Consider the following 25,689-nt stretch of genomic DNA (forward strand, 5'->3'; position numbering starts at 1 on the left):
AACTCTATTCTCAATTTGCTCCAGGCCCTGGGGCACTAAACAGAAGATAGTCGCACGTTAGCGCGAGGAGCTAATTAATTACGAGCAGCATTGCCAATCACTTAACATACTAATGAAACACAGCTGTGTCAAATAAGGAACCTATTATGGCTATCGCGCTAAGCGAAACGAGTTGGTAGTTTGTTTGAAATGCTAGTAGAAAACTTGAGTGTTTGGGTTTACACCAACCCAAACACACCCGCCACAGTCACGAGAAAATTATGAAAGAAGAACATCATTTTTTTTTCAAAGATAGTGGATAAGAATGCGATATGGCGAAAAGGCTGTCTAAAAAGTCATGGCAAACCCTATATAATATAACCCTATATGTAAATATATCATCTACCTTATTACACTTAATTTTCGCGACGTCAAAATTTCGCGATTTCAAGATGGCGATATTTCACGACAATTTATTTTCGCGATTTTCCTATTTTTGTAAAAAACAGATTATTTTATTTTCGCGATTTCGCAATTTTGGGATAATAAAATCAAGCAAAACAAGTGAAATTACAATGTCCTGTAATTATCAAAACTGAAACAACTTATAACAAAAAGATGCGTGGGCTAAATTTTTAGTTTTATAAAAATCTATAAATACAAGTTAAACTCAACACCTTACCGTACTATGTATATTAAATGACTAAATAGACAAGATTTTTTCCATAAATCTTATTAAACGGCCAATATTCCCCAAAGGCTCCTTATACTCACTTAATTTTCGCGCATACTATTTTCGCGTCACTTTATTTTCGCGAATCTTTAAAAATCGCGAAAGTCGCCAAATTAAAGTGACGCGAGAACAAGTGTAATAAGGTATTCACATAGAAGCATTCCGTTATATATCTACTATCATCAGAAATCGGACAGTTGGAAATGACAGGAATTAAACCATGAAGGCGAGGGAGGGGGATCACTTTTTATTCCCATTGTCCAATAACTAGGAAAAAATGGTAAATCCGGGATCCGGAACCATTTCTATAAATCCCTGGAAACACCTCGGTTTGCCCTTTGTGTTTTGGATTTCTAAGAATAATCGGTTTTGATATTATCTAAGTGATATCACAACTGTTTACATCATGTAAATACATTAAAAGATAATTATCTTAAGGAAGGTGCAAGGAGGACGAAATTGAAAAATATTATTGACGCTACAGTCAACAAAGGCAGAATCATGCAATAGTCAGAGATTTGGCCACCTGACAGATCTGACTGATCATTACAGGCCAAGCCAAAATCTCCGGGAAAATATTAAACATGATAATCTTGGCTAAGAAAACAAAAACAAACAGCAAATGCTCAAGAAAAACCATCACAAGACAAAAATTACGAGCAATGGTACGAGGGCGGGCCCGTACCCAGAATTTTATTTGGGGGGACGCGAAATCCGAAAAAGTGGACCTAATTTTTCTGGAGGGAGGGGGGGGGGGGGGAGTGAGAAAGAACAAAAAGGGATTTTTTATGCCTTTTTTTTTTTATCTCCACAGGACATTTATTGTCGGATTTGGCTATCTGACTTATAGATTGATGACATACCAGAGTGAGGGGGCGTTCGCACCCCTTGCACCCCCCCCCCCCCTGGGTACGGACCTGGAGGGGTCCCCTTGTTTCTCATTTTGCTCAAAACCCAAGATACAATCGCTCGAGGCTGGTTTTTCGTGATAGAAACACCACAAAACGCTTGCATGCAGGCTTAGCAAGGTAAATTAATATTCGACCTCCCTGTCAATTCGTGCTCATGTCGTAGGGTTATTTTGCATTGTGGTTCGTTTTCGAATTGAAACGTTTTCTTGACCTTCACATGAAGCAGCTTAATGAATCAGATAACTTCAGAATTCCGATAACGACCACCGGCAACTAGCTAAATCAAGTTGAAAGACGGAGGAAAAGGTCTTATTTCACAACGTGTGTCATCAAGGGGCGTTTTGAGACTCAAAAAAGAAAAGTAGAACACGGTAAACTTTAATCCTCAACGAGAACAAAAAGAAAATCAATTTATCGGGGAGTTTGTGTTATTCGAGTCAGAAATGACAGAATATGAGTTATTAGGGGTGTCAGCTCAAGTTAGCGGTCGAGTTATCCGAGTTCTCAAGGGAATAAGGAGTCAGCTCGGGTTATTAGGAGGCAACCTCTGCAATATTAAACTAAATGTTTTCAAATTTGTCAGTCAGGAATTGTGGGACACAAATGCTTTGAAGGAAACCATAAAAACAAATAAAAGGAAACAAGAACACATCTACATGGTTGGACTAGCAATTAATTATCCAACTCTCCTGTCATCTGTCGAAACTTATTAGGAGGAATACCAAATTCAAGAGAGAATAATCTCAGCAAAGAAAATACTTTACAATTTTATAAGTGTCATCTCTTGTATAGCTATCGCCAACAAGAATCATTCCCGAAAACTCAAATATCGAAAACGCTTTTAATGCGAAAAACAGAATAACAATGCGAAGTACAGATTCCAAATGAATATTCCATTGGATTTTCATTAATGGTTAAGGGGCATTTTTGGCGAGACGCGACTCGTTTCACGTCCCTTCCCTGAAGCTAGACTGACCCCATGGCGTGACAAAAGTATCCAAAGGAAACAAGTTAATGAACTCAACCATCATCAACTGATTGGATGGTAATGAGGAAAAAAAAATACCTGAAATTACATCCCCAGATCGCTGGCTTGAAAGAGCTAATACGCGCGCGTAAATTGATTGTTTGTTTTGCTGATATGTTTACTCCGGTGGTCTATCTCCGACAGGGTACATAATACACCATTTACGCTTCTGTGTTTAGATGGTAACGTTAAAAGGCTTGGAGCTTGGAATAAAATAGAGTATGGAGTATAAAATACCCTCAGGCGTAGTGTGTAGACGCACTTCAGCCGCAGATGTTATTAGATTCGTTATGGTTCACACTAAACGGAAGGAAAATCTTCGAACTACTTCACTTGAAGAGAGTTACCAGCTTATTAGCTTGAAAGGCAAACAAAGCGTCTCAACAAATCGCTGCTTAGTCGGAGAATTAACACAAATTCCTCATCAATATAAAACAAAGTGACGAATAAAAGCCAGACTGGTATGATTATACTTGAATGAATAACGAGGAAAAATATGAATTATAAAGGGATTATAACACAGGATTAAGAGCTTCTAAATAGAACACTGCACGCTTTCCGTGAATCTTTGTGATAAGATGGCGTGAGAAGACTCGAAACCCTCTCAGAAAATAAGAAACTGACGAAGTCTTCATGAGAAAAAACACGTGTTGAAAACATGCATTCCTATACGTCTCACAATCACGAGATATAAAACTAACCCAAACTTATAATACAACTAGAATCAAATCATTCTTACTTTAACCGTGAACAGTTAGCATGGTATCAATATAGAAGATCGAGTTTAAATTACGACTACAAGGTATTGATTAATTCGAGACAATGTATCACAAAGTCAGGACATACCTTTCAATGAAGAAAGTCTTGTTTTAAAACCCTGTTGTCTTGGACGAGCTGCTTCGGTGTGCGAATTTAGCTTTAATGTGAGATCAAAACTTGCGTAAAATCCCCCACGCTGAACGGCTTAATATAGCACAATTCAAACCAGAACTAGGTGCTATCACTTTGCCCTCAACTGTGGCTCAACAACACAGCGATAACAACATAGCTGACCACATTTGATACTGAAACCCGAGCCGTAGGCGAGGAGTGGGATTGAGAAAGTTCACGGTCGTAGCTATTTTCAGAGATTACGGTTGGGCCAGGATAAGTGGAATTCATTAGATCCAGAACCTCAACTTGTGATGCAACACTTGATTGCCGTGTTTGTATATTTTGCAAGTAAAGGTCATAGTTTGGTTCCAAAGCGGGGGGTTTCTCGCGAAGATCCAATGCAATCTCTCGAAGGTATTTACTTAAACATCATCTGGAGTGGCAGCTTCAATAAAGCTTATCGGAAAGAAGGTTCTCTGGACTTGCCAAGACATCTAAGGATGCCATGCATGCCATAGCACCCCCGAGGGTATCTTTGATTTGTTAAAACCAATTTCCTATATCAAACTCATAGATTGTTGAAGCTGATTTCCTATTATTGCTGAAAGCAATTTCCCATTATTATAAACAATTTCCTTTATTAAAAACGAATTTCCTGTATTTTTTTTTTGGCAGGAAAACTTATTACTATATAACCTGATTATAACTTGCCCATGTGATATAATATATCATTAATAATATATCATGTTTTTTTTCTTCTAAATCTATTTTACGAAAAAAAAATGGTAAAGAATGTCATCATCATTACCATCGTCATCAGCCTATTCTTTATCACCATTATCATCACTATCGTCGTCGTCATCATCAATTGTTTATCATCATTATCATCGTCGTCGCCGTCATCATCAATTCTTTATAATCATCATCGTCGTCGCAATAATAATCTTTATCATCTGTGCCAATCACCATCACCTTCACTATCATACTTCCATCACCAGAATAAATCAATCTCATTATTCTTTTCAAAATAACAATAATAATCATCATCATATTCCTTAAAAGTAAGAAAATAAATCAGACGAAGAATATAATTCCCATCATTTTAATCATCATCATCATTGCAATCATTGTCATCATCATTGTAATCATCATCATTACTCTAGCCTTTGGCAGTAAGTCACTGATCAACAACATGTTAATCAGCAAATGTAAACCATTATCAACAGCAGCAAAAAGTCAAGGCTTAGAGCGAGCATTGCCATTTCGTCTCGTACGGATTAACAGCCTCAATTCAAAGTGTCTATCCCAATGCTGATGAGTCCTAATACAACGACATAGAAGCTGCACATGTAATAGGCCGTGCCAACATACCTTATAATTGGCACGACTAGTGCTGATGCGTGTATAGCTAGTGTTCTTTTATAGTTCACTGCTAATCAAAAAGTCCTGGCATGAAATCTCCTAACAACCAAAGTGTCAAGTATATCATTCGTGTTACGATAGCATCAAAACACAGGAAATAATTACCCCCCACATTCGAGATAAGATCAGAAAATGACCCGCCCTTGTAATAAAGGGGCGTATGTATTGCTTATACAAGATATTAATTGGGATTAATCACATCAAGAGAGCCTCGAACTCGGCTCCTGCAAAAGCATAAGCCTACTTATACGGACTCAATAAACAGTATTGCATTAATAATGGTAAAAAAAATCGAAATTGGAATCGGGTAATGTTTCAAGTTAGCGCCCTCTTACAATGTTTTGGCGATAAGCGATTGTAAACGATTATACCCAAACACACAACCATATGACACTATCAACATTGCGTTTACAAGTGGTTTCATTTACTTTGATATTACTGAGCGCTCAAGGCATCGCACTTATAAAGTCCATAGATCCGACTTGTGTGACAATGCTGATTTGTTTGTTTTCAATATTCAAAACTGTCATCATTTTTCCAACTTTCCCTGTATTATTTGATACTTTATAAATAGAATTGAGCTGTTTTAGGTGTACAATGAATTCACTGTGATTCAAGCGGATTTAATTCACTGCTGAGATGAAAATCTCATTCGCATAGTTTCATAGCCTACGAAGCCTCATGCAAGTCGGATCACCGTGCTTTAACTGAAATATTCAATAGCCGTAGCTAGCAGGGTGTACCATACTTTAAACTGGGCCAAACCAAAAGGTAAATACAAATAATACACCAAAATAGAACAAGAAGAACCAATATATAAGCAAATTTTGGTAGCGGTTGAAAACGTCCCAGACTAGTCTTTGTATTTTATAGAAGGGGGAGGGGCCGGTTGACGCCACTTTCGTCCAAGTGTTCATTGTAATGTTAATAGTTAGTTATAATTATAGATATTTGGTAACAATATAACAAGACCCTGTATGTTTTTAACTGCCACGACAATTACCATTTCACTTTTAGTGCACACGTAACCCTTTAATCAAATAAGGTAAAATGTCCAATTAAAGACTCTGCCAGACAACAACGACGCTCAAACTAAACACATTGAAAGATTATTGGATTACTGTAAACACATTCCGACCACAACAATTATCTAAAAAGCGAGGCTGTGTCTGGTTAAATAAATTCGGATCCGATGTAAAGATCATTTACATTCCATGTGCTTCGCCTATGGCGGCGGTATACGAGACTCACATTGCTACACCCTTTATAACTAATGGTGCGGTCTCTAATCCCGATTAATAAAAGGGTCCTGAAGGGGGGTCTGAATTCCGTTTTCTCGGCCGCTGTTTCTCTTAAATCCTGTCCCCGTTTCTGTTCTTGGAAGCTAAGATTCAGTTCCTGGTTCTCTAAATCCCCAAAACTAAGATCTAAATCCCGGTTCCCGTTTTACCCCTCCGGACAGTTTGATAAGCAGGCTACCTGGCAAACACCCAATGAAACAATCAAATGGATTTTAAAAAGGGCCTCACGCTGGGTTGGGACGATTACGGCAATTGAAATGATTAACTAATGGACGGTGGGAAAAATCCGGGGATGACCTGTAAGGCAGACCTGTGTGGCAGACGTGGAGTAAGTTTATGTTATGTACCAGAGAGTATACGGTAAGCCTTGGTGACCGAGGTTTTTTTATCTTGCGCGAGGGACGAGACTCACACATAGGACGCCAAGACGCCATGGGCCACGAAACATGAGAAGACACGGTGGTCAAGGTCACCTTTTTACTATGTGATTGTACTTGCTAATGTACTATTATGTATATCCTCACTTCCACTCCCATCTAGAATTCTCAAAGTCGTTTAAAAATTAAAAGAAAATTAAGGTTAAAGTACGATTTTTTTCGCTCGCTCGATCACCTCGCTTCGCGCTTTTTTGACTCGATCCTCTCTTACGGGAGGCTCTACCCTGACCACCGAGGTCTACAAGAAGCAGGCCCTTACCCGGAAGGGGGGGGAGAGAGGGGGAGTGCAGGGGCTGCGAACGTACAACGGCCGAAGGTCCACTTTCAGTTTTGTACACTTACAGTTTTGTAGACAAAACTATAAAGCATAAGATAGCTCAATCTGGTATGAAGCCAAATCCGACAATAAACGTCCCGTGGAAATACTACAAAGGCATAAAAAAACATTTTGTTTTTTTTCGGGCGGTGTTCAGATTTTTAGGGAACTTCCCCCCCCCCCCCCCCCCCCAGTAAAAATTGGGTCCACTTTTTCGGATTTCGCACCCCCCTCTCCCAATAAATCCCATTCTTATTACAGTCGCTCCACTTAAAGGGAAAGAAAGAGATGTTCCCGTGCTATTACATTACGGTCTGCTTCACAAATAAACAAAAGCCAAATGAGCAAGCATGTGAAATTGATATGAAAACTTCAAAGTGGTTATCGAGTGGTTTGTGACTCGAAAAACCGCGGACTTCTAGCACCAAGCAGTCCATTCATTCCGTGAAGAGCAATTCCCTGATATCTGAGCTTTCTTTCTCAATGTTAGGATCAACAGCACCTTCAGGGTGAAACCTGCAGCTAGCAAAGGTGTGGTGATAATTCAGCAGTAAAACTAACCCGAAAAGTCGTCGAAATTTATCACAAAACAGCCGAAAACAACCCGATAAACGCTAAATAAACCAAGTACATCTTTTTGGTCCTGTTTCCTACCATTTGGCCCGATAGATCATTGATTCTATCTACGTCTAAAGCACTACTATAAGCATAACATGTGATCACCAAGCGTAGAGAGCAGCACAATGAGTTCACTGGGAGGGAGATCGCTGTGTTTTTCCTCGATTACTTGATTCATTTGCAAAAATCGTTTTTTAAGGGTTGGTGGCTGATCTATTTTTGCTAAAAGCGAAAGGTTAAAAGAACTTTATGTTTTCTATTTATTTCATGCAAGCAATTCTCTGCTGTGTTTCTAACATTAAATTCCTGTGTTATAGTATGATCTGATTTTTCAGATTTGAAAAATTCCCGGAAAAATTTGAGAAAAAACATAAGCAATCCTCAGCTAATGGCTCAGCGACACACACAAGCGCAAAAAAACGAGCAAGCCAACTGGTCGTGAAAAAAACTCCACGTACCTAAGCCAAAGTCACCGCTTCGCCTCTTAAGTGCCAAGAGTATAAAAGTGTTACATCTTTATGTTTTTCATTCACAAACGATACATTTTAATTGTGTTGATTTAAGTGGATGGTGGCTTAACGACGATGAAATAGTAAAATGCTTACCTTGAGAGCTCAATCGAAATTTTACAGCTCATCTGACTGATCGATCACTCCGACTCCGAGCGCACTGGAATAGAGAACAATGGATGATTGAATTAACAGGTACTCGGGAGGGCTGTGTAACCTTCTCCTTTTATTGGATAATCATCTCGCGTATTCTCCTTACCCTTGGCCAAATAAGGGGGTTGATCAGGGGCGGATCCAGGGGGTAGAGTGGGGATTGAGCCGGAAAGGGAGGGTGAAGGGTTAAGGGGAGTCCTACCAACCCGAAATGGGGAACCAAAATATGTAATTATACATATAGACTTGGACTTATTTGAGAGGTGCCGGGAAGTGTTAAGCAGCTAGCATATCATCTCCCAGCATTCCACCGCACCCAGTCATTTATCACTCGCAAAGACAGATTATTCAAACATATGTGTTATAGAGAATTATATCCTCGTATTGTCCATGGGCCGTATTCAATTCAAATGCATGCAAAATAAATTAAGTCGATTGTTTCATCTCCATTTGCATTGAATACGACTATGGATAATACCACATTTGAACTTAGCCTACGGGACGGGGGAAAATCAAAATAATAGAATCAATTTGAAAATTTAAAAGCCGCATGTGAAAATGCATGTTCTGTCTTGTATTCATTCATCGTTTCCACGTTTCCACCAGCCTATGTAAATTTATAATGTCCTCGCTATCGTATCCTTTGTGATTAATGACGAGTGTCCCACTAGACGGTTGGCTGTGCCGACAATAGTCGAGGAGAGATCAAATTTTTTCCGAGACTAATTACAATCAACTTTCACCTTACGAACATCCCGCTATTACGAACAGAAATACAGTTAATCCTCGCCTTTCCGACATCCCGCTTGTACGGATACGACTCACGGGTATCCTATTATTACGGACATCCCGCATCCGGTTATTACGGACAACACGTTATCACGGGTAATGCCTCGAAGACACCCGTTACTGCGGATACTTTGTTAATATGCTCACACAAAAACATCCCCCTGCAAAGCATAGAAAGAAATGACTGAAATTATCTCCCGTTACGGACCCGTAACAGCCAGACTTGTCTGCGAATAACCAAGTCCACATTTGATTTGTCTTTAAAAACATAAATAAGACTTTTGTCTTGATCCGTGAAATCTTCTGACACACGCGCTTCTTAACCCCCCCCCCCCCCCCCCCCCCTCCCTCCCTCCCTGTACGCTCCTGATCATGTTTCTCCCATTCTAGTTGAAACAACGATGTTGGACATCTCTTATGTGATGATATCCAAACAAGTACAGTTAAGGGCAGTTATTGAAAGCTGGAAAATAGAGATATGATAACATGATGGATTGTATATGTAACGGTGAACTACAACAGAGAACTGGAATAACGAGATTCATTAGTCGAAATTCATTCGTGCGTCTCCTGCACTAAAAACGGATGTCCCGACTTTGTGAGATCAAGTTGTAACACGTATGACAACACGTAGGCAACACGGTATGACTAGAAAGACCACCCTACCTTTATCCGTTCTTACCGGGTTCCCATCCCTTGGAGAGAACCGTGAGACAGCTTGGGGTCTGGGACGAGCTAATGGCTTCTGTGATGTCACAACTCTTATGTACCACAGAAAACCCGATTCTGAACCACGGATAAGAGCGCCTGGGACTAGACTGTAGAAAGTCTACTGACAAGCTGTAAAAAAAAAGGTGGCATGCGTAGGTGCGGTGAATATAGGGAAATAAACATGACATGAAAATATTGAAAATATTGTGTTTTTTACGACTGAAAAAGACTGAGCTGTTTCTTTGTTTCTTCGAGCGTTAGCCCTTCGTCATAAAAGTCTTCATAAAAAAAAAAACACGATTTTTAGAACATAACAAGAAAATGTGCTTACATATGTGCTGATCGCCGCAAAAATACCCATTCCCACCTCCTTTGTTCTGAATACTGGCAGTGACATGTTTTCCTCAGGCTTCGCGCGGCCCCGCGGGTTAGCGGGATAAGGGAGTTTCCTCCATCTTTCCCGTAACCTATTCAACATGTTGGCCGATTAACATGATCGATTTGGATAGATCGCTAATAGTGAAGTACTTTATTAATTCAGTATCTCTCAGCTACGATCAAAATTAAAGGGTATGAGGTTCATTTTTTGAAGTAAATTTTCTTAAAATCTTCTGTCGCTTTGGTCGAAAGTCCGTGAGGTTTTATGTCGTAGGGGTCTTTAATGACATTGGCCGAATTATTCGAGAAAAAGATCCATGCACTGACAGCTGTGGGCGAGATATAAACCATTTCGAGACAAAAATCATTGTCAAGCAAAAAGAATTATCAGGACTTTTTCTTGGTATACATTCCATATTTTGGTAGGTTGTACAATTTCTAAAATCACGCAAAAGGGGTAGAACGGCAGGAAAGACGCCGGGAAGAAAATAACCTTTGTGAAATAACTCATACAGAGTTACAGTTAAAGCAAGGCTCGAATTTAATTCCTGATATCTGAAATACCGACAACTATTTCTTGATATGTAATGACAACTTCATAGTTTACTTTAATAAAAAAAAGTCTTACATGCTTGAATTAGGCCTGATTCATTGAAAAACACTATTCGTGTCAAAACACTTCTCAAATACTATAAACGTAGATTCTACAATATTATTGTAAAAAAGAGTTTTTCAAAATGGGGGGGGGGGGGGGGGGAACCATGCCCGTTTTGTCACAATACCGCAAAATGTACTGAAACGACTTTTTATACCGTTTCAACGGCAAATAAAACGCGGCGTGCGTGTACATCCAAACAAATTGCCAGCGAGAGCAAGAGATGAAAAGATCGCCACTCGGAAATACCACAACTTTTTGCATCTCAGAAATATGTCTTATTCCACTTTTAACGACTGCTAAGAAAAAAATGTCTTGCGAAGACATCGGCTGTACCAAGCCATTTTTTTTACAAACGAGCTCAAATAGACCACAAAAACCCAAACAAATTCGTAATGGATTAAAAACATGACAGTGTTCTGAACGTGGCGGCAGGGTTTCGCCATCACAATTCAACGATTATTCGGCATTCATAGCGACGGGGACAAAGAAATGGCATTTACCAAAGACAATCGCCGACTCCAACACCGCCATTTCCTCATGTCCTAGAAAAGGTGGCGCTATTAAAGCTTCGAATAAAGATCCGACTAGAAAATATTTGTTAGAAAAAGAAATGTAAAGCAAAAAGGTGTCGCTACTAAGGCGTGCTTTGAATAAAGACCCGAAAAAAAATTAGTTTGAAAAAGAAATGTAAAGCAAAATGAATCGAACTCTTCTGAGAAGAAGTGAGCGACCACAAAAAATTATTAACTAATTTCAGCTTTTGTGAAGCCATAAAGAGCAAAGTAAAATTAGATTACCGATTTGTATAGAATTTTGATTGCGATCGTTTGTACTATCAACGGGGGACAACTTCCCGCGGGGAAAACCAAACGTAGGGGCAATGGCGAGGGGAGAAGTTACGCGATGTCCACAGCTGTCTAACGTATGATCGCAACGTTGCCAGGATCGGCTTAGTGCAGGAGGTTTTGTTCTGTTGAACGCTGGCGGAAAAACAGCCAAGGAACTAGGAATGAGGAAAGACAATAAGCATCACACAAGGTGATAAAGATGATCAAAATAGCCGAACCAACTGCAAATCAACTGTTAAATGGATGTACTTAGGATTTAGAAATCACAAAAAGTACAATATGGCTTGCCGTACTTCATTTAATTTGATAGTTTTGTAACCGGCTAAATTGACATTTATTTTATGGGCGGAAGCCCTCTTCAAATAGTGCGCTCAGGCAAGACATCCACACGAAACACGGTAAACTGCGAGTTTTTTTTATTACACTAAAACCAAACTAGTACCATATTTTACAATGTACTTATCAAGGATTCAATCACGCATAAAGAATAATAGATGCGAATGAATTGACTGATTAATGTCTTTGGCAGTTCCAGATATTTCTGATTCTTACACTTTTGTGCAACGGGAATTTAAAAAAAAATCAATTGCTTATAATTGTCATTTGTTGTTAAGATATTTTCTAAGATGTATGCTCTAATTTTCCCTGCTTGTATAGCTCTAATTGGTGTCGCTGGGATGGGCAAGCGAGTTAATTCACTTATGGCCTCTTTGTTTCTCTTTTGTTTGAAGCCACATGCTTTGATTGCAGAAATAAGGAAGGCGATTTGAGCACGTCAGTCAATGCTATACTTGATAGCTTATAATCAGTACACAAGAGTCGAGATATTGGCTCGGATATACTATTGCTATTCTAGGATGGTGCTGGATTGGTTTCAGAAGACTTTCGTAGACCCTTTAGTTATGTTTCTTATATGTAATGTATATTTACTTATTGAGTGTCACGATGTATTTTTTTTTATTACAAAGCTCATCGACAGACAATGGGAGAGCTCTGACAGACCCGAGGGAGAGAGTGCTTGAATTCCATTTGCTGCCATGGAGCTAAAAACCAGCGGGAAGTAGCGCCCATAGAGTTAAAAACTTTGAGAACTGTTGATTAAACAGTTATCTCATTGCTTACTTTACGTCGAGAAAACGCGTTTTCTAAACACTTCGGCTTTGATACATGTTAAAACACCTACTCTTTCCGTAATACTGAAAGTGTTTGATCTAGATTTATTATAAGCCCTTGAGAGGGTGAGAAATATTACATTACATTAGCGCAATAAAAAGTAACTAACCAATTATAGAAATAGCCGAAACCCTTCGCAAATAATTCACACACGTAAAAGATTTGAGACTTACAAATAGTTTTTTTTCCGGAGCATAATAAAAGAGACATAGAAAAGGTTTTATTTCTTTGAAATTCAAGCTGACAAGTTCCCGGCGAAGAGAGAGACAGAAGGAGTTTTTGTCAAAGTACGATTCGTTTGTTCATCTCAGTAAATTCGCACAAAATAGCTCGGATTACTGTCAATACTCTTTTGTAATGAAAGTATTTTTTCTTCGATGACAGAAGTGTCAGCCCGAACTTGAGCTTACGATTCTTCGTTTTGTTTTAGTACCGGTTTCGCGTTCAACTTGTCAGCGTATTGCTAAAGCTCATAAGAAAATAGCCATACTATACTCATAAAACCCAACCAATTGACAACTATTGCCAATAAACCACAAAACAACGACATTCAAGTTTTCGCACTGAAACCTTGGCGAGCGTTAGGACATTTCCAACAGAAACGTCTCAAGAGTTTACTTGGTAAAGACATCGTCCAAAACAGCTTGCTTCTGTTTCATTCAAAGTGTAATCGTTTATTTTTGATTAGGTAATAGTATCATGGATGGACGAGCAAGTAAAAAGCAAATGTAAGCAGTTTTCATTAAGCCATAAGCATATGTTTTCCATCTGTACCGTTCCCAGACATGACTAAGTAAATGCATCCTGGGTCTCAGCATAAGCAAGAGCAGCTATATCCAGACTCAATAGGTCGACAAAAATTATCTGCTCAAAACCCTTCCTTATTTTGAAAATAATTTAGAAGTCTACAAGCACAAAGTAAACTTTCCAGCCCCTTCTATGCAATTTTGAAAGGCCATTGAATAGATATTTAAAAATCTATTAGGCGTAGCGAAAATAATATTTGGATTTCCAATAAAGACAATAGATGGTGGAAATTGTATTTTAATATCCCATACAGAATATTGCTTCAGAGATGGGTGTTTACGCGAAATCTATCGGATTGGTAGATTTCAGATTGAAAAAATAGATAAAGGGAAAAGAGGGTAAAACGGTGCTTAGAGTGAGATGAAACTGCACAACTCAGTTTAGAACTTTTTGACTACTCCTGTGTTTCTAAATCATAGTTAGAAATTACTGCGAAATTACCACAAGTTAAGTCACCGGAAGATGAAGTTAAATTACCATGAAATTACCGTAACCAAAACAAAGCAATATAATTCTTAACGATCTAAAAATATTATTTATGCCTCATTGTTAGTAAATATGACTTGTGCCGTGTAGAAAATGTATCGACCTTGAATTAAGGGGAGAGTCTGCAATTAGCGAGTGCCAGTTAAAAGGACTGATCTTTGGCGTCTAGGTCTGCCGCCTTAGAGAAAATCTCATTGCAGACCGCTAAGGACCCCGCACTTTGTGATACTTCAAGTGGCCGCTAACAACCTATTCTAACTTTAACGCAAAAACATCAAAAAGCTTTGATACATTAATAGTGACGATGATCGGGGAAATGTGAGGCATTTTTAAAGAGGGAGCCCGTCGAAACAGTTAATAAATGAACAAATGTACGTTGTACGGTTTCGTCGCGAACTGTGGTTTAATATCGACATAAAGAGAAACCGGATGGGGTTTAGGCAAGAGCGCGTCTTGAATCACTCGATCACGTCTTAAAACGCGGTAAACCAGCCTATACGAGAGCATAGTCGCATTGGTGAAGCTTTTGCGTCCGTTGTCGGAGCAGCGCCTCAATGCACCTGCGAATAGAGTGGTTCTTCTCATAGTAAAGGCGCAAAAAAGAGGACCCGGTATAACACGTTTGCGTCACTTCCCTGCCCGAACCCGATACATAAACAAGGCAGCGGCGCATGCCTAATCAAATCAGCCATCTATCTGACGAGTCGATTCAAGTACAATGCAATTTACACTGCAGAGGAGTCCCATAACCATATTAAGGGGCCAGTAATTAATAATGCATGCTTAGTTGAACAATTGCTTAATTTATTTAAAATTCTTTGAAGCCTGTGAGGCGGAGTGTTTGTAAAGAATGGGGGCACAGCTGTGCCGGCTCTGATTCCATTTTCTGTGTGCATGCTATGGGTAATGACCTTTAAGAGTCCTCGACACCCGAGCTGAAGCCGAAAAACGACTAAAACGTTGCCCGCGAAACTCTCGCCCTCAAACCAGCCCTAGCCAAGCTCAGGGAAATAACCAACGCAGAACATCATCGCTTTCGTGCCTATTTACACCGAACGGACCCTAACGCCATACCAATGTGAGTAACATTCCGGTATATTTTTGGGGAAAAAACCTTTAACATATTTTTTATGGAAGAAATTTTACAAAGATCTTAAAATGCCGGACTTTTTAGTCTTTTGGGGTAAAGATTTGATATCGGATTTGCTTTTGGTACTTAGAGAGTTCCCCATTTTCTGTGTTTTGTAAGTTAAACACATTTTTTATTTCTCGTATTTTTTGTTATCAGAAATGTACGAAATATTTTTTTGGGTGGAACTTTTTTCTGTTAGGTTCAAATATTGTGTATATTTTTGGTATGAATAAATAAGAGATCGGTTAATGTGGAATTGATACTCGTTATCGCAAGAAACGATAATTTAATTTATATCTAATTCTTTTCCGATAACGATGTACCAGATTTGTTATCACTCTGATCGAAAACAATCAAATTTATGATTATTTTTCGATCCGTTTCAATAACAAAATCACCCAGGAACAGTAACTTGTATAATATCATCGCATACGAATTAGGCCTAAGCAAATTAGTTATCGCGCGCGAGTTCGTAATTTTTGTTTCACTTTTCCGTTCGACAAGCACTCGAAGCCGGGCAAAACAGCTTACAAAGATTCATTTTGTTCCTCTCCTTTTTGCGTCGGTTATTGGGTTATATGCTTCATTTCCTGACGCACAAGGGTCATTGCCGTGTAAATAGCCTTCCACAGTGTGTGATACACGCGCTCAAACGCAAACTCATATCCGTTTTTCAATCGACCTTAATATACGCTGTGCTAAAACACCAGACTAACAACAACCGGGCGTTTTTCTGCACGCAGGCTAGCAGGCAAAATGTCTCGAGGGATCCCAGATCTAGACAAACTTCCCCCGGGCTGCAAATACCTCGATTGTAACGAGGCCAGAGACGTGCTGAAGAATCTGCCTACATGGCGTTTACCGAATGGGTCGGTGTTGGCGCCTTTCGGAGGAGAACTGTACCAAGTCGTCGAGCTTCCTATGGGATGCGGTGAACATTGCAAAAGTGCACAGGTATCTAGCAAATGAAGAAACGCGTTCTCAGTTTCTCCTCTTTTTTCTGTGCAAGTAGCCCCTTTGAATAGAAAACGGCTGATTTCTTGTAGAATACAAGAAAAAAATATTTAAAATTGGTAAACATTTATGAATATGAAACACGGATTTGATTTGTATTGTATAAATTCAATTGAATTACGATTTTGTTTTTATATTCAATTCAAGATCACCTGTTTTAAGCCATTTCTTCTAAGCGAGAAATCGCACTTAAACAAGCGTAGTTAAGGAGATAGTGTTTCGTCTTTTTTGCCGTTCTGTCTCCTAGATACACGAGAGAAATTCGCGGTTGCTAAAACTAAACGCAAAAGTATTTCTTTTGAAAAGGAAGAGATGTTAAGAAAAACAGAATGATGGCAATCCTGCGCTGATTTATTTTTTGGCAGCATTTAGAGATTGATGGGCTATGGTCATAGAGCCACACTAACCGTTCTAGTATGCCATTCAAACCTGGCGAGAATTTCCTTCAGATGAAAATGAAAGAAATTTATTCAATCACTGAATACCTAAGAATAGCCGGTTTGAATGCACCTAGGAAATTAGTTTCCCCTCACAGCACGGGAATGTCACTGTTATTTTTATGGACGCCAAGAAATTCGCGTACAATTACATCTTCCTCACTTCCAAGGATTTATGCCTTTCAAGTTACATCCGTAAATTAGGGATTTCTTCAGGAATTAATCACAGAATGATGTGTGATGTGCGTCCTTACGCTAGCCGTTGTAGGACTTTAAAAGATAAGTCACAGCTAATAAAAACTTAATTTCTTTGGAGGCCAATTAAAAAGTTAACTTAGACAACCAGGAAATCAAACAAACGGACAACCGAGACTGGTAAAAACCTCACTACAGCATCGAAAAAATCCACAAGCTAACAAAAAGATGACTGCAAACAGCGAAATAAAAATAGAAAAGAAGCGAGAAGCTCCTGTATTTGTTTTAACTAAAGGTTTTCCGATTACACGAGGCTATTTCAAAACAAATTTTTGCTGAGTTTTTCTTATATTTTGAAGCTATTTCTTTCGCATTTTATTGATAATAAAAGAATTCAACGAGTCGAGAAATATAATTAAATTTGTACAATGAGATGTGTGCTAATCGCAGCTCTTCGATACCAGCTGCGCAGATTCGCACACTCTTCACTATTGTTATATCTGTTGATATTATTCAAACTCAGCCTTCAATAAACCATCCATAGGAGGGATCGGTGCATTCAATGGAGGGCACGGTGCAAAAGCAATGACTTTCCGACCGCAAACACGCAAAATTGTTGTTTTTATAGCGGTGAAGCGTCAGCATAAAAATACAGAATAGTAGCCTCCTCTATATCAATAAATAACTACGAACGAGTTAAGAATTAATACCGACCAGCCAAATTGACTATATCTTGGTATTTTACATTTCAAAGTATAACTTCAGGGTAGTTTTCTTTTACGCTTTGGGAGAAGTGTTAAAAAAAAGCCGTTAAAGCATAACGAACCTACTCGATGAATCTAAAAAGAAAACATTTAGCAAGACGAAGCAATTAAAGAATTAAAGTTAGATAATTGTTGAGTTTCAAATCCGTTCCGAAGAAAATTTCATTTTTGAAGAATAGAAGGAATAGAATTATTACTCCTTATTTCTATATTTTTTAAAGTTAATTTCCATATATAGTCTAATGGTTTAATTCCACAAACAAAGACATAGTTTTTATACCCAGCAATTAGTATACTGAAATATTTGTCTTAGACAAAATGAATAATATAACTTCGCAGGAAAAAAAATGTATTTGTAAAAACGTCGAGATATGTTACTAAAAACATTAAAGTTCTGTAAAAATGGTCAGCGTTTCAGCGAGAGTCAGTTTTGTATCGCGTTTTATGGCAGTAAGATAATTCTTAATTGTACCCCATACGAAAAGTGTGAAAAATGGCTATGTGCTGAATCGTTACAAGCCTTTGAAGTGGCAAAAAAATCTAACAAGTATTTGTATCTAAGATGAGATGTAGAAAATGAAAAAAAACACCTAAAATTCTAATATTCTTAAAGCAAACACAGCACCGCTCAGTTTAAAATATAGTGTCCCGCTGCCTATGAAAACTTTTGCTTTCCAATTTCTTTTTATTTTTTGCAAGTGACAAGAATATCCCAGTGTCGAACTTTCCTCAATATCACTAATAAACGAGCTCTATCGATAATTTTATCGTGACTAAATATAAAGCTGTACAAAGTTTTTTTAAATAGAAATATTTTCAGCGTCAACCATATTAGTTAACAAACTTTAATGCACAGTGCATGGCTCACATCTTCACAAAACTAAATCAGTCTTTTTTTCTTAGCCTAAAACAGAAACTCCAGTACCAAGTGTGATATCAGAAAATATCAGACTCATCAACAACCAATGGCTGCGATTCCGGCAAAGTCACAGGGAAGAATACAGCAGATATTCCACAAGCCGAGATGAATGCATGCAAATGCCCGTATACTACACAGGTTAGTGAGATGGTGAGAGTTTCCCCAAACGACTCATTATAACTCTAGATTTATGATCAATGAGAACGAAATGATAAAGGAGGGCAATCGGAAGATTTTTTAAAGTGTATAGGATTTACTTTAAGGTCTGTAACAATAAATTTAAGCATTATTTCCATTAAAATGAGAGAGGGATTCAGTGTTGAGTTTTAAGCGAAAAATGGGGACTACATGTCGTCGATGACTCAACTTTCAAATTAAAAAAAAAAAAAACTAGGGAAAACATGACGGTGCAAAAGGACCCGAATCGCACCTTGTAATTGACGTTTTTCGCTAAATATTTTCTCGAACACCCATGCACATTTTTAGGTTTCAAGTATACGAGATCTCCAAGGAAAAGAGTTCTTAGGTAACATGCTTAGTAACACGTACACTATACCAGAAAGATGCAGTCGCCGAGTATCCCAAGCGAACTACGTCACCGTAGTCTTGACTCGCGTCTAATGCTGTAGAGGTTAACTTTTGTTTTAGTAGTTTAAATCGAATGGAAAAAGACATTTCTAAAGTAAACTAAAGTAGGGATGGTCGAATTTGGTATGCAATGGAAAAAATGTCCTTTTTTCCCAAAGTTTTCAATCTGAGAGAAAGAAGCCCAACAAAGACATTTCTAAGTCATCAAGGGATGATCAAATAAGGAATGTTAAGATAAAATATTATACAAATACTGTTTTAAAAGGGTAAAATAAAATTCCTAAAACAATCGCTTAGGTAAACGCTTTAGTTCATTTTATACCTAAAACTCACTTTCTCTCGATACTCTCCGCGTAATTAAGAAACTTCACCAAGCAACGAGTTGAGGAGAATGGAATTTGATAATGAGGAAACTCAAAACCCAAAACTTCAAGTTCAAACCACAAACAGACGGTTTGACTACAGTTTTGGAAAAAGGGCTTCATTTTCACACGCCGAGGAAGTCTCAAAACAATTTGGACACGTACAAACGAAAGACAATTTTAAAAGTTTTCAATAAATATCACTTAAATAAATCTAGTTAAAGAGTTAGATACTGGCTGTATGAATTGCAAAAAAAAAAAACTCTAAGCATGGATATTTTAAAAGAATTTATAAAATGTTAAAATTCAGTTTCCCTTTTAGAAAAGGTTTAAATATGATTTATTCTTCAAAAAGCATGAACAGATATGTTTTTCTCATATTTCAATTTTTTTAACAAAAGTATAATTATATTTTCTACCTCGAGATCCACTGCACCATGCGTGATGAAAAGGTTATCGAAAAAAAATCATGTTATCCTTTTAAAACAAACACATTATATCTCTAAACACCTACTACAGCGACCACATAGATCCTCTACTCTGCTTAATAGATAACAAAAGAAACTAATATGACAATTTAAAGATGTTGGCAAACTGAAGCAATAACACGCTAAATAAATAACACGTTTTTATCATAGGAATAGAGCCTTTCAATAAAAAAAATATATTTCCCTGTTATTTTTCAATACTGTTAGTTTAACTGCAGCTGCTGAATTTTTTCCCGAGTATATGACACTGCGTCAAAAACCTTAGCCTTTGTTCATACCCATCTTAACAAAGGTGATGTATGTGATTTTGACACAGAAAACCGAGTATATCTATAAGTCTGAGTGTTTTAACAACTTCTCCCGACATCAATCAGGCCTCTGTTAATTGCGATTGCAAAGCAACCATCGCTTTCCTTAAGAGCGGAAAGAAATCTCCGCTGAAGGGGTTAATCGTTTGGCGTAGAAAAAAAAAACAATAACTGCACGGATACTACAGTAATTGCTTAGTTTAGCTAAACAATAAAACTTCAATAACTAGATACACGCGACCAGTATTGCGTAGAAAGGTTTTTATACTTAAATCGCAATCTTGGACTTTGAAAATAAGAATCAACACATATTCAGTGGCTTTTAATGATCGAGTACAGCTTAATGTCAAAGTGGTACTTAGGGCACACTTGCAGATGACTTCTAAAATCTTTTAATCGGAGTTAAGCGGATTTGTAAGTGTAACATTGGTGATTACTTAATGCATGACACCGCAAAGCGTTTGCTGCGCTACGCGGAAATTGGCCGGAAAAAGGGCAATTTCTAATTGAGAAATGATTTCACGAGGTTAAACATTAGTATTGTTTAAAGCAATAACAATAACTTCGCCATTAAATCTACACGCAGAGCTGTGTAAATTGCTTTCAAGATGGTTCTAACACCCTTTGTCCATAGCTAACCAAGTTGTGTTTTAATTCCTTGCAGATGGCCGCGTTTGTAACTGCCAATACTGCGTATCGACAATGTTCCCCGACGCCCTGTACAGCCGCGCGCATTCTCTCTCCATGAAACCGCTGGACTCGCCAATGTGCAGGCTCAAACAAGAGCGATTCTCGCCAAGTCTAACAGCCGCTGAAGAAAGCAACAGGGCGCATGCCCTCTTTCCATTCTCCTTACCGCTGACGTCGTCTCCTACACTGATGACGTCACATGCGTTGGCGGCTTCACACGAGGAAGACCGACGGCCGAAGACGAAACGATTTCAGTGCGTACATTGCGATAAGTCATTCGGAAAGTCGTCGCATCTACGAGATCACATTCGGACACACACGGGCGACCGACCTTTTCGCTGCCAGTACTGCAATAAGGCGTTCACCCAGTACTCCAATCTAAGAACACATACGAGGATTCATACTGGGGAAAAGCCATTCAAGTGCCAACATTGCTCCAAAAGCTTTACCCAGGCTGTCACTCTACGGAGCCATACACGGACCCATACTGGCGCTAAGCCGTACAACTGCAAGCGATGCAGTAAATCCTTCTCCTGCTTCTCGGGACTTCGAGGGCACAATAGAATTCACGCGGACGTTGAAAGCTCAAAACTTGAGCTCGATTTGTCAAATTGAAAGACTTGGAAGAAAACTCTGTCGTCACGCAAGGACACATCTTGCGTTAAATAAATGGTCACGCTATCAGCCATATATTGTCACTTTGGTCGCACAAATTTTTAGGAGGATTCTTTAGGGCGTTAACCATTGCGCAAACCTAAACGGAGACTAAGACCGGGCAAAGAGACGTCTTCAAATTTGCAGTGAAAAGAATTAGATAATAAAACTAAAAATGGTAATAATAATCAGCTTCTTTACCTGAAAAAAAACTTTCTTTCACATGTAGTCATTTAAAGTAATATCTATGTGAGTGTTACTTTTCCTGGAAATATTTCTCTTACCCCCTAATGTATAAGATAAATACCAATGACGGCTTTTCGTGTACTTCAGGAAAAAAATGGTTGTTCGCAATTTAAAACAATTGCTAATCATTTCCTATTTCATATTGAAACATTTCTTTAGAAATGAACTGTTCTGATCTTTATCTTTGAGCCTTCAAAATCCTCATAAAAGCTACAAATTAAGTAAATGTAAATAGGCGCGATCATAATAAAATGAAATATTACACTTGAATAAGTTGGCTCAGACTCGAGTATTCTTGATCGAAGAGGGTGATTTATAAACTTGTCATCGTATACTAATTTACTTCACAAGAGAAGCTATACTCTACTAGCCTACGAGGCGACAAAAATATGCCACCACGCTCATCAACGACAACAACAATATCATGATGATCATAACACCAACAGTAACATCATCATTAACAGCATCTTACAATCGTCATTACTATCGCTACCACTATCAACATCATCTTAATCACCGTCATCATCAACACCACCATCGTCACCTCCTAGGCTCCCACACATCGTTCCAACGAGAGCCGCCAAAAGCGCCAACATTAATCTACCCTCTTGGCGGCAAATATTACTTGCAGAAAAATACAGCGGCAATCAGCTACCTCACGCATTAATCACTGTGTACATGGGCTGGGTTTTAAGGCTAGCGGCGTGGAATACGCCAGTATAATCCAACTGGCTTTCTTACGTGTCTGGGTTTTCGATGTGCTTTGTCGCAAGGTAATCATTTTGCGACTTGTCAAATAAATTGTGTTCTTCGTAACCTCCCCTCACGCTCTCATATCAACTCCTCATTGTCTATGTTCACCGGGCGTGCAAATATAATCCCTTACATCTAATAGCGAAAGATTTCACATCGAGGTGCGAACTTATGGGAATTGTTACACTGGATACTTGGTAAAGTTGGTTTTGCGGCAACGTTTATCTTCACTAGTGAGATTTCAAGGCAAGTTTGGCGTACAATTGTTCAGATTGTCAGAAAAGGGCTTCGAGGACACAATGGAGCGGTGTTATTAGAATCGATCGTTTAAGGTAGGTTGATCAGTGATACCGATGGTCAATGATACCGAGTTCGTACCCAGAGCAGCGAAGATTGGTTCTTCGATGTCAATTAGATGTCTAAAAGAGTAAACGAGTTGGTAAAATTATCACATCACTAGGGACACAACTATTATCAACCCCTCAAGCAATCTAAAGCTACAAACAGTCAAAGTCTGTGTTTATTATAGCAATTGGGTATTTATAAAATATACATAAAACTATTAGGCGTTTACTTGCGATATAAAGTGTAAATATCGACAAATCAAGAGGGTAAAGGTATAAGTATCGGCTGAATAATAAACCTAGCTGTAATTTTAAATGTTTACGAGTTTTGGAAAACTTCGGTGAGTTATTATCATTCCTGTGGTCTTATATGGTTCGGATGAAAGCTTGTTGAAGTTCATTACTATAATGGGATCTGCTAGTTTCGACCAAAAATTGCCGCCAATTGGTTCAGCTTTTTCTAAATAGAACGCACATCATAAACTGAAAAATTGAATGATATTACACAGCTTAATACAACCAGAAGGAGTGCCTAAACTATTAATCCACATCTATAATCAGATGACATTCTTTTATGAGAACGGAAACTCATTATAATTTGCACGAATTCGGCATAAAACTTTTTCCAAGTCGTAAACAATGTAAAGAATTTAGATACTTTAATCGCGACAAAAGACCGCTTGTCATCGAAGTTTTGTACAAGAGGTTCAAGTACTTGCTTAGCACGGAAAATTCAACATGCCAAGAGCATCAATGGCGTAGAGAACTTGTTTGGAATAGCGATCAAATGCCTCAGTGAATAGACACTGCATGTGAGGTATTGTTCAACGTAATAGACACCTAGCTGTGTCTTTGGCTTTCGATATCAAGCAAAGGGTAGAGTTTGGCACGCCATATCTTCTCACGGTCATACACGGTCTATTTGCACCTAAATTACACTTCTAAACATAAAAGAATGGTGGAAGAAAGCTGGTTGATTCAAATACTCAGCCGTATCGTTAGTTTTCATGAATTTATCCTCTTGGTCGGTTCTCGGATATTATATCTCCTAGAAGTTTGTTATTTGAATTACTAAAATAATGATGTTACCGTTCACGAAAGAGGCTAGTTTAAGGGATCGTTGTTATCATCCCTTAAGGTTGTAAATCAACTTCTGTCAAAAATTTATATACAAAATTCCCACGGTCTTATTTTCAAAATACCAAGAAAGCATAGTATTGCATTGTCAGAAAAATGATCAGTAAAACTCTACTTCTATCATAATTCCATCAAAAGTCGTTCGAGCCGGGTTCATTGTTACGGCTGCGTGAAAAAAAAAAACATATTGATACATAAAGTTTTTCTTCTTCTAAGAATAGAGACAGATTGTTCGCGAAAAATCGAGAGTGAGAATGCAATGGTATTGTTAATAGCACAAAAGCTACTTGGCCTCCTGCTATTTGTAGTCTTCTCGCCACAGCGTCCGTATTTTGTCACTATAGATCCGCTTGTAGCAATTTAAAAACAGTGCAGATGCCACAAAGGCACGGCAGCAGATGCTAGAATGCCGTTCGCGTCCCCTTTTGTCGAGCAATTAGGGCATAGTATCATTTGTAAAATAGGCGCCTACCGCACAAAGAAAGGCGTCAGTGTGCAAATGAATGGGCGGCGGGAAACAAAGCGAATTGTATTGCATACTACAATCAACTACGTGCTTATCAAAGCAATGTCTTGTAAAGCACCGTGTCGTCATCATCGTGTGATACAATTTCTCTAACACTGCTAACGTAAACATCTGGCGAGGTTAATGTACTAATCGACTAAGCCTCGTGTTTATTTGATCATAAGATAATTCGATTAGCAGCTTTCGGTAAATGCCTCGGGCTACATTTTATGATTGCTTGAAAATGAATCGATTTTCTAAACATCATAGTCTGTTTGCAGTGAAATAATAAGTGTATCGTTGAAATTTGAGATCCGACTATTTTTCTTTTAATTAAAATATAATAGGGCGCCTTTTAAATCGCCGTAGCTTGTACGTTTAAAAAAACTCTTTGATTAAGCTTTTTTTTAAGCTGAAATAGTCGCTTGTTTGACAGACCAACTACAAAACAGTCTCTCAACTATCACACACCCTTGTAAGCGGACAGCCCTAATGACGAAAGCCTTTTGAAACCCCCCTTTCCCCTTAACCTTATTTTATTCCCGTAATCGGATGCCCTCTCTCTCCGTAGGTAGCTGACAACCCCCAGATTTAATGGGAATTTAAATTGTTTTCTCTCGATTGTAAGCGGAAAAAAATTCTAATAATGGTAATAACTCCTATTTATGAAATGGGTCTATTATTTGCTTACAAAGGCTATAAAAAATTTAAAAATTTTTATTCGCTAAGGGTCAATAAGTAAGATATCGTTGTGGAAGCGCTTGGCGGGTAAAGAGAGGGAAAGAGAAAAAGACTCATCTTTCTTCTTTGCCCACTCCCTTTTCAAAAGAATAACATTGTAAATATCTGTTTCTTATGATAAAATTTGTGCGTAAAGTACTTATATGTGTATAAATTATTTGAATGTTTCGCTAGCATTTTATCAACCGAATTTGGATCCAAAAAATATTATTAGTATTATTTCTGGTAAAATGTCAACATTTAAACAACAATGTGTTGTACCTTACCAATGTATTGTGCCTCT

The 25,689-nt window shown here is 38.3% G+C and overlaps 3 protein-coding genes and 1 long non-coding RNA gene across 13 annotated transcripts in view; 3 read left to right on the forward strand and 1 right to left on the reverse strand.

The window, feature by feature from the left end:
- The window catches only part of LOC116617599 (cartilage oligomeric matrix protein-like), a 39,035-nt gene extending 35,025 nt beyond the window's left edge, over positions 1 to 4,010 (reverse strand). For 2 of the 4 annotated variants that reach the window (XM_048728220.1, XM_048728216.1), the window contains exon 1: positions 3,497 to 4,010. The gene's annotated coding sequence lies outside the window, so the exon portion shown is untranslated. The remainder of the gene's footprint in view (positions 1 to 3,496) is intronic. The other 2 variants (XM_048728221.1, XM_048728222.1) reach the window with 2 other exon arrangements.
- A 7,857-nt stretch (positions 4,011 to 11,867) lies between these two features.
- LOC116617589 lies at positions 11,868 to 13,862 on the forward strand. Its single transcript, XR_004295808.2, has 2 exons — positions 11,868 to 12,061; positions 12,632 to 13,862. It is a non-coding gene; the product is annotated as an uncharacterized LOC116617589 (long non-coding RNA).
- A 385-nt stretch (positions 13,863 to 14,247) lies between these two features.
- Positions 14,248 to 22,196, forward strand: LOC5511186 (zinc finger protein 77). Its single transcript, XM_032380417.2, has 4 exons — positions 14,248 to 15,207; positions 16,005 to 16,215; positions 18,575 to 18,728; positions 21,001 to 22,196. Coding segments are annotated over exons 1-4 (1,008 nt in total). The 5' UTR covers positions 14,248 to 15,205; the 3' UTR covers positions 21,642 to 22,196.
- Positions 22,197 to 22,772: 576 nt separating this feature from the next.
- Positions 22,773 to 25,689, forward strand: part of LOC5511185 (cartilage oligomeric matrix protein) — a 45,026-nt gene continuing 42,109 nt past the window's right edge. For 4 of the 7 annotated variants that reach the window (XM_048727429.1, XM_048727428.1, XM_048727436.1 and 1 more), the window contains exon 1: positions 22,774 to 23,011. The gene's annotated coding sequence lies outside the window, so the exon portion shown is untranslated. Of the gene's footprint in view, positions 23,012 to 25,689 lie in introns of all 7 variants that reach the window. The other 3 variants (XM_048727434.1, XM_048727437.1, XM_048727435.1) reach the window with 2 other exon arrangements.

This window comes from Nematostella vectensis, chromosome 5 (genome assembly GCF_932526225.1).
Source record: "Nematostella vectensis chromosome 5, jaNemVect1.1, whole genome shotgun sequence".
Taxonomy (NCBI): domain Eukaryota; kingdom Metazoa; phylum Cnidaria; class Anthozoa; order Actiniaria; family Edwardsiidae; genus Nematostella; species Nematostella vectensis.

Excerpts from the sequence above, each read along its gene's own strand:
- LOC5511186 (XM_032380417.2), top strand. Across the intron at positions 16,216-18,574 it reads AACATTGCAAAAGTGCACAG|CCTAAAACAGAAACTCCAGT; the intron begins GTATCTAGCAAA and ends TTTTTTTCTTAG. Across the intron at positions 18,729-21,000 it reads AATGCCCGTATACTACACAG|ATGGCCGCGTTTGTAACTGC; the intron begins GTTAGTGAGATG and ends AATTCCTTGCAG.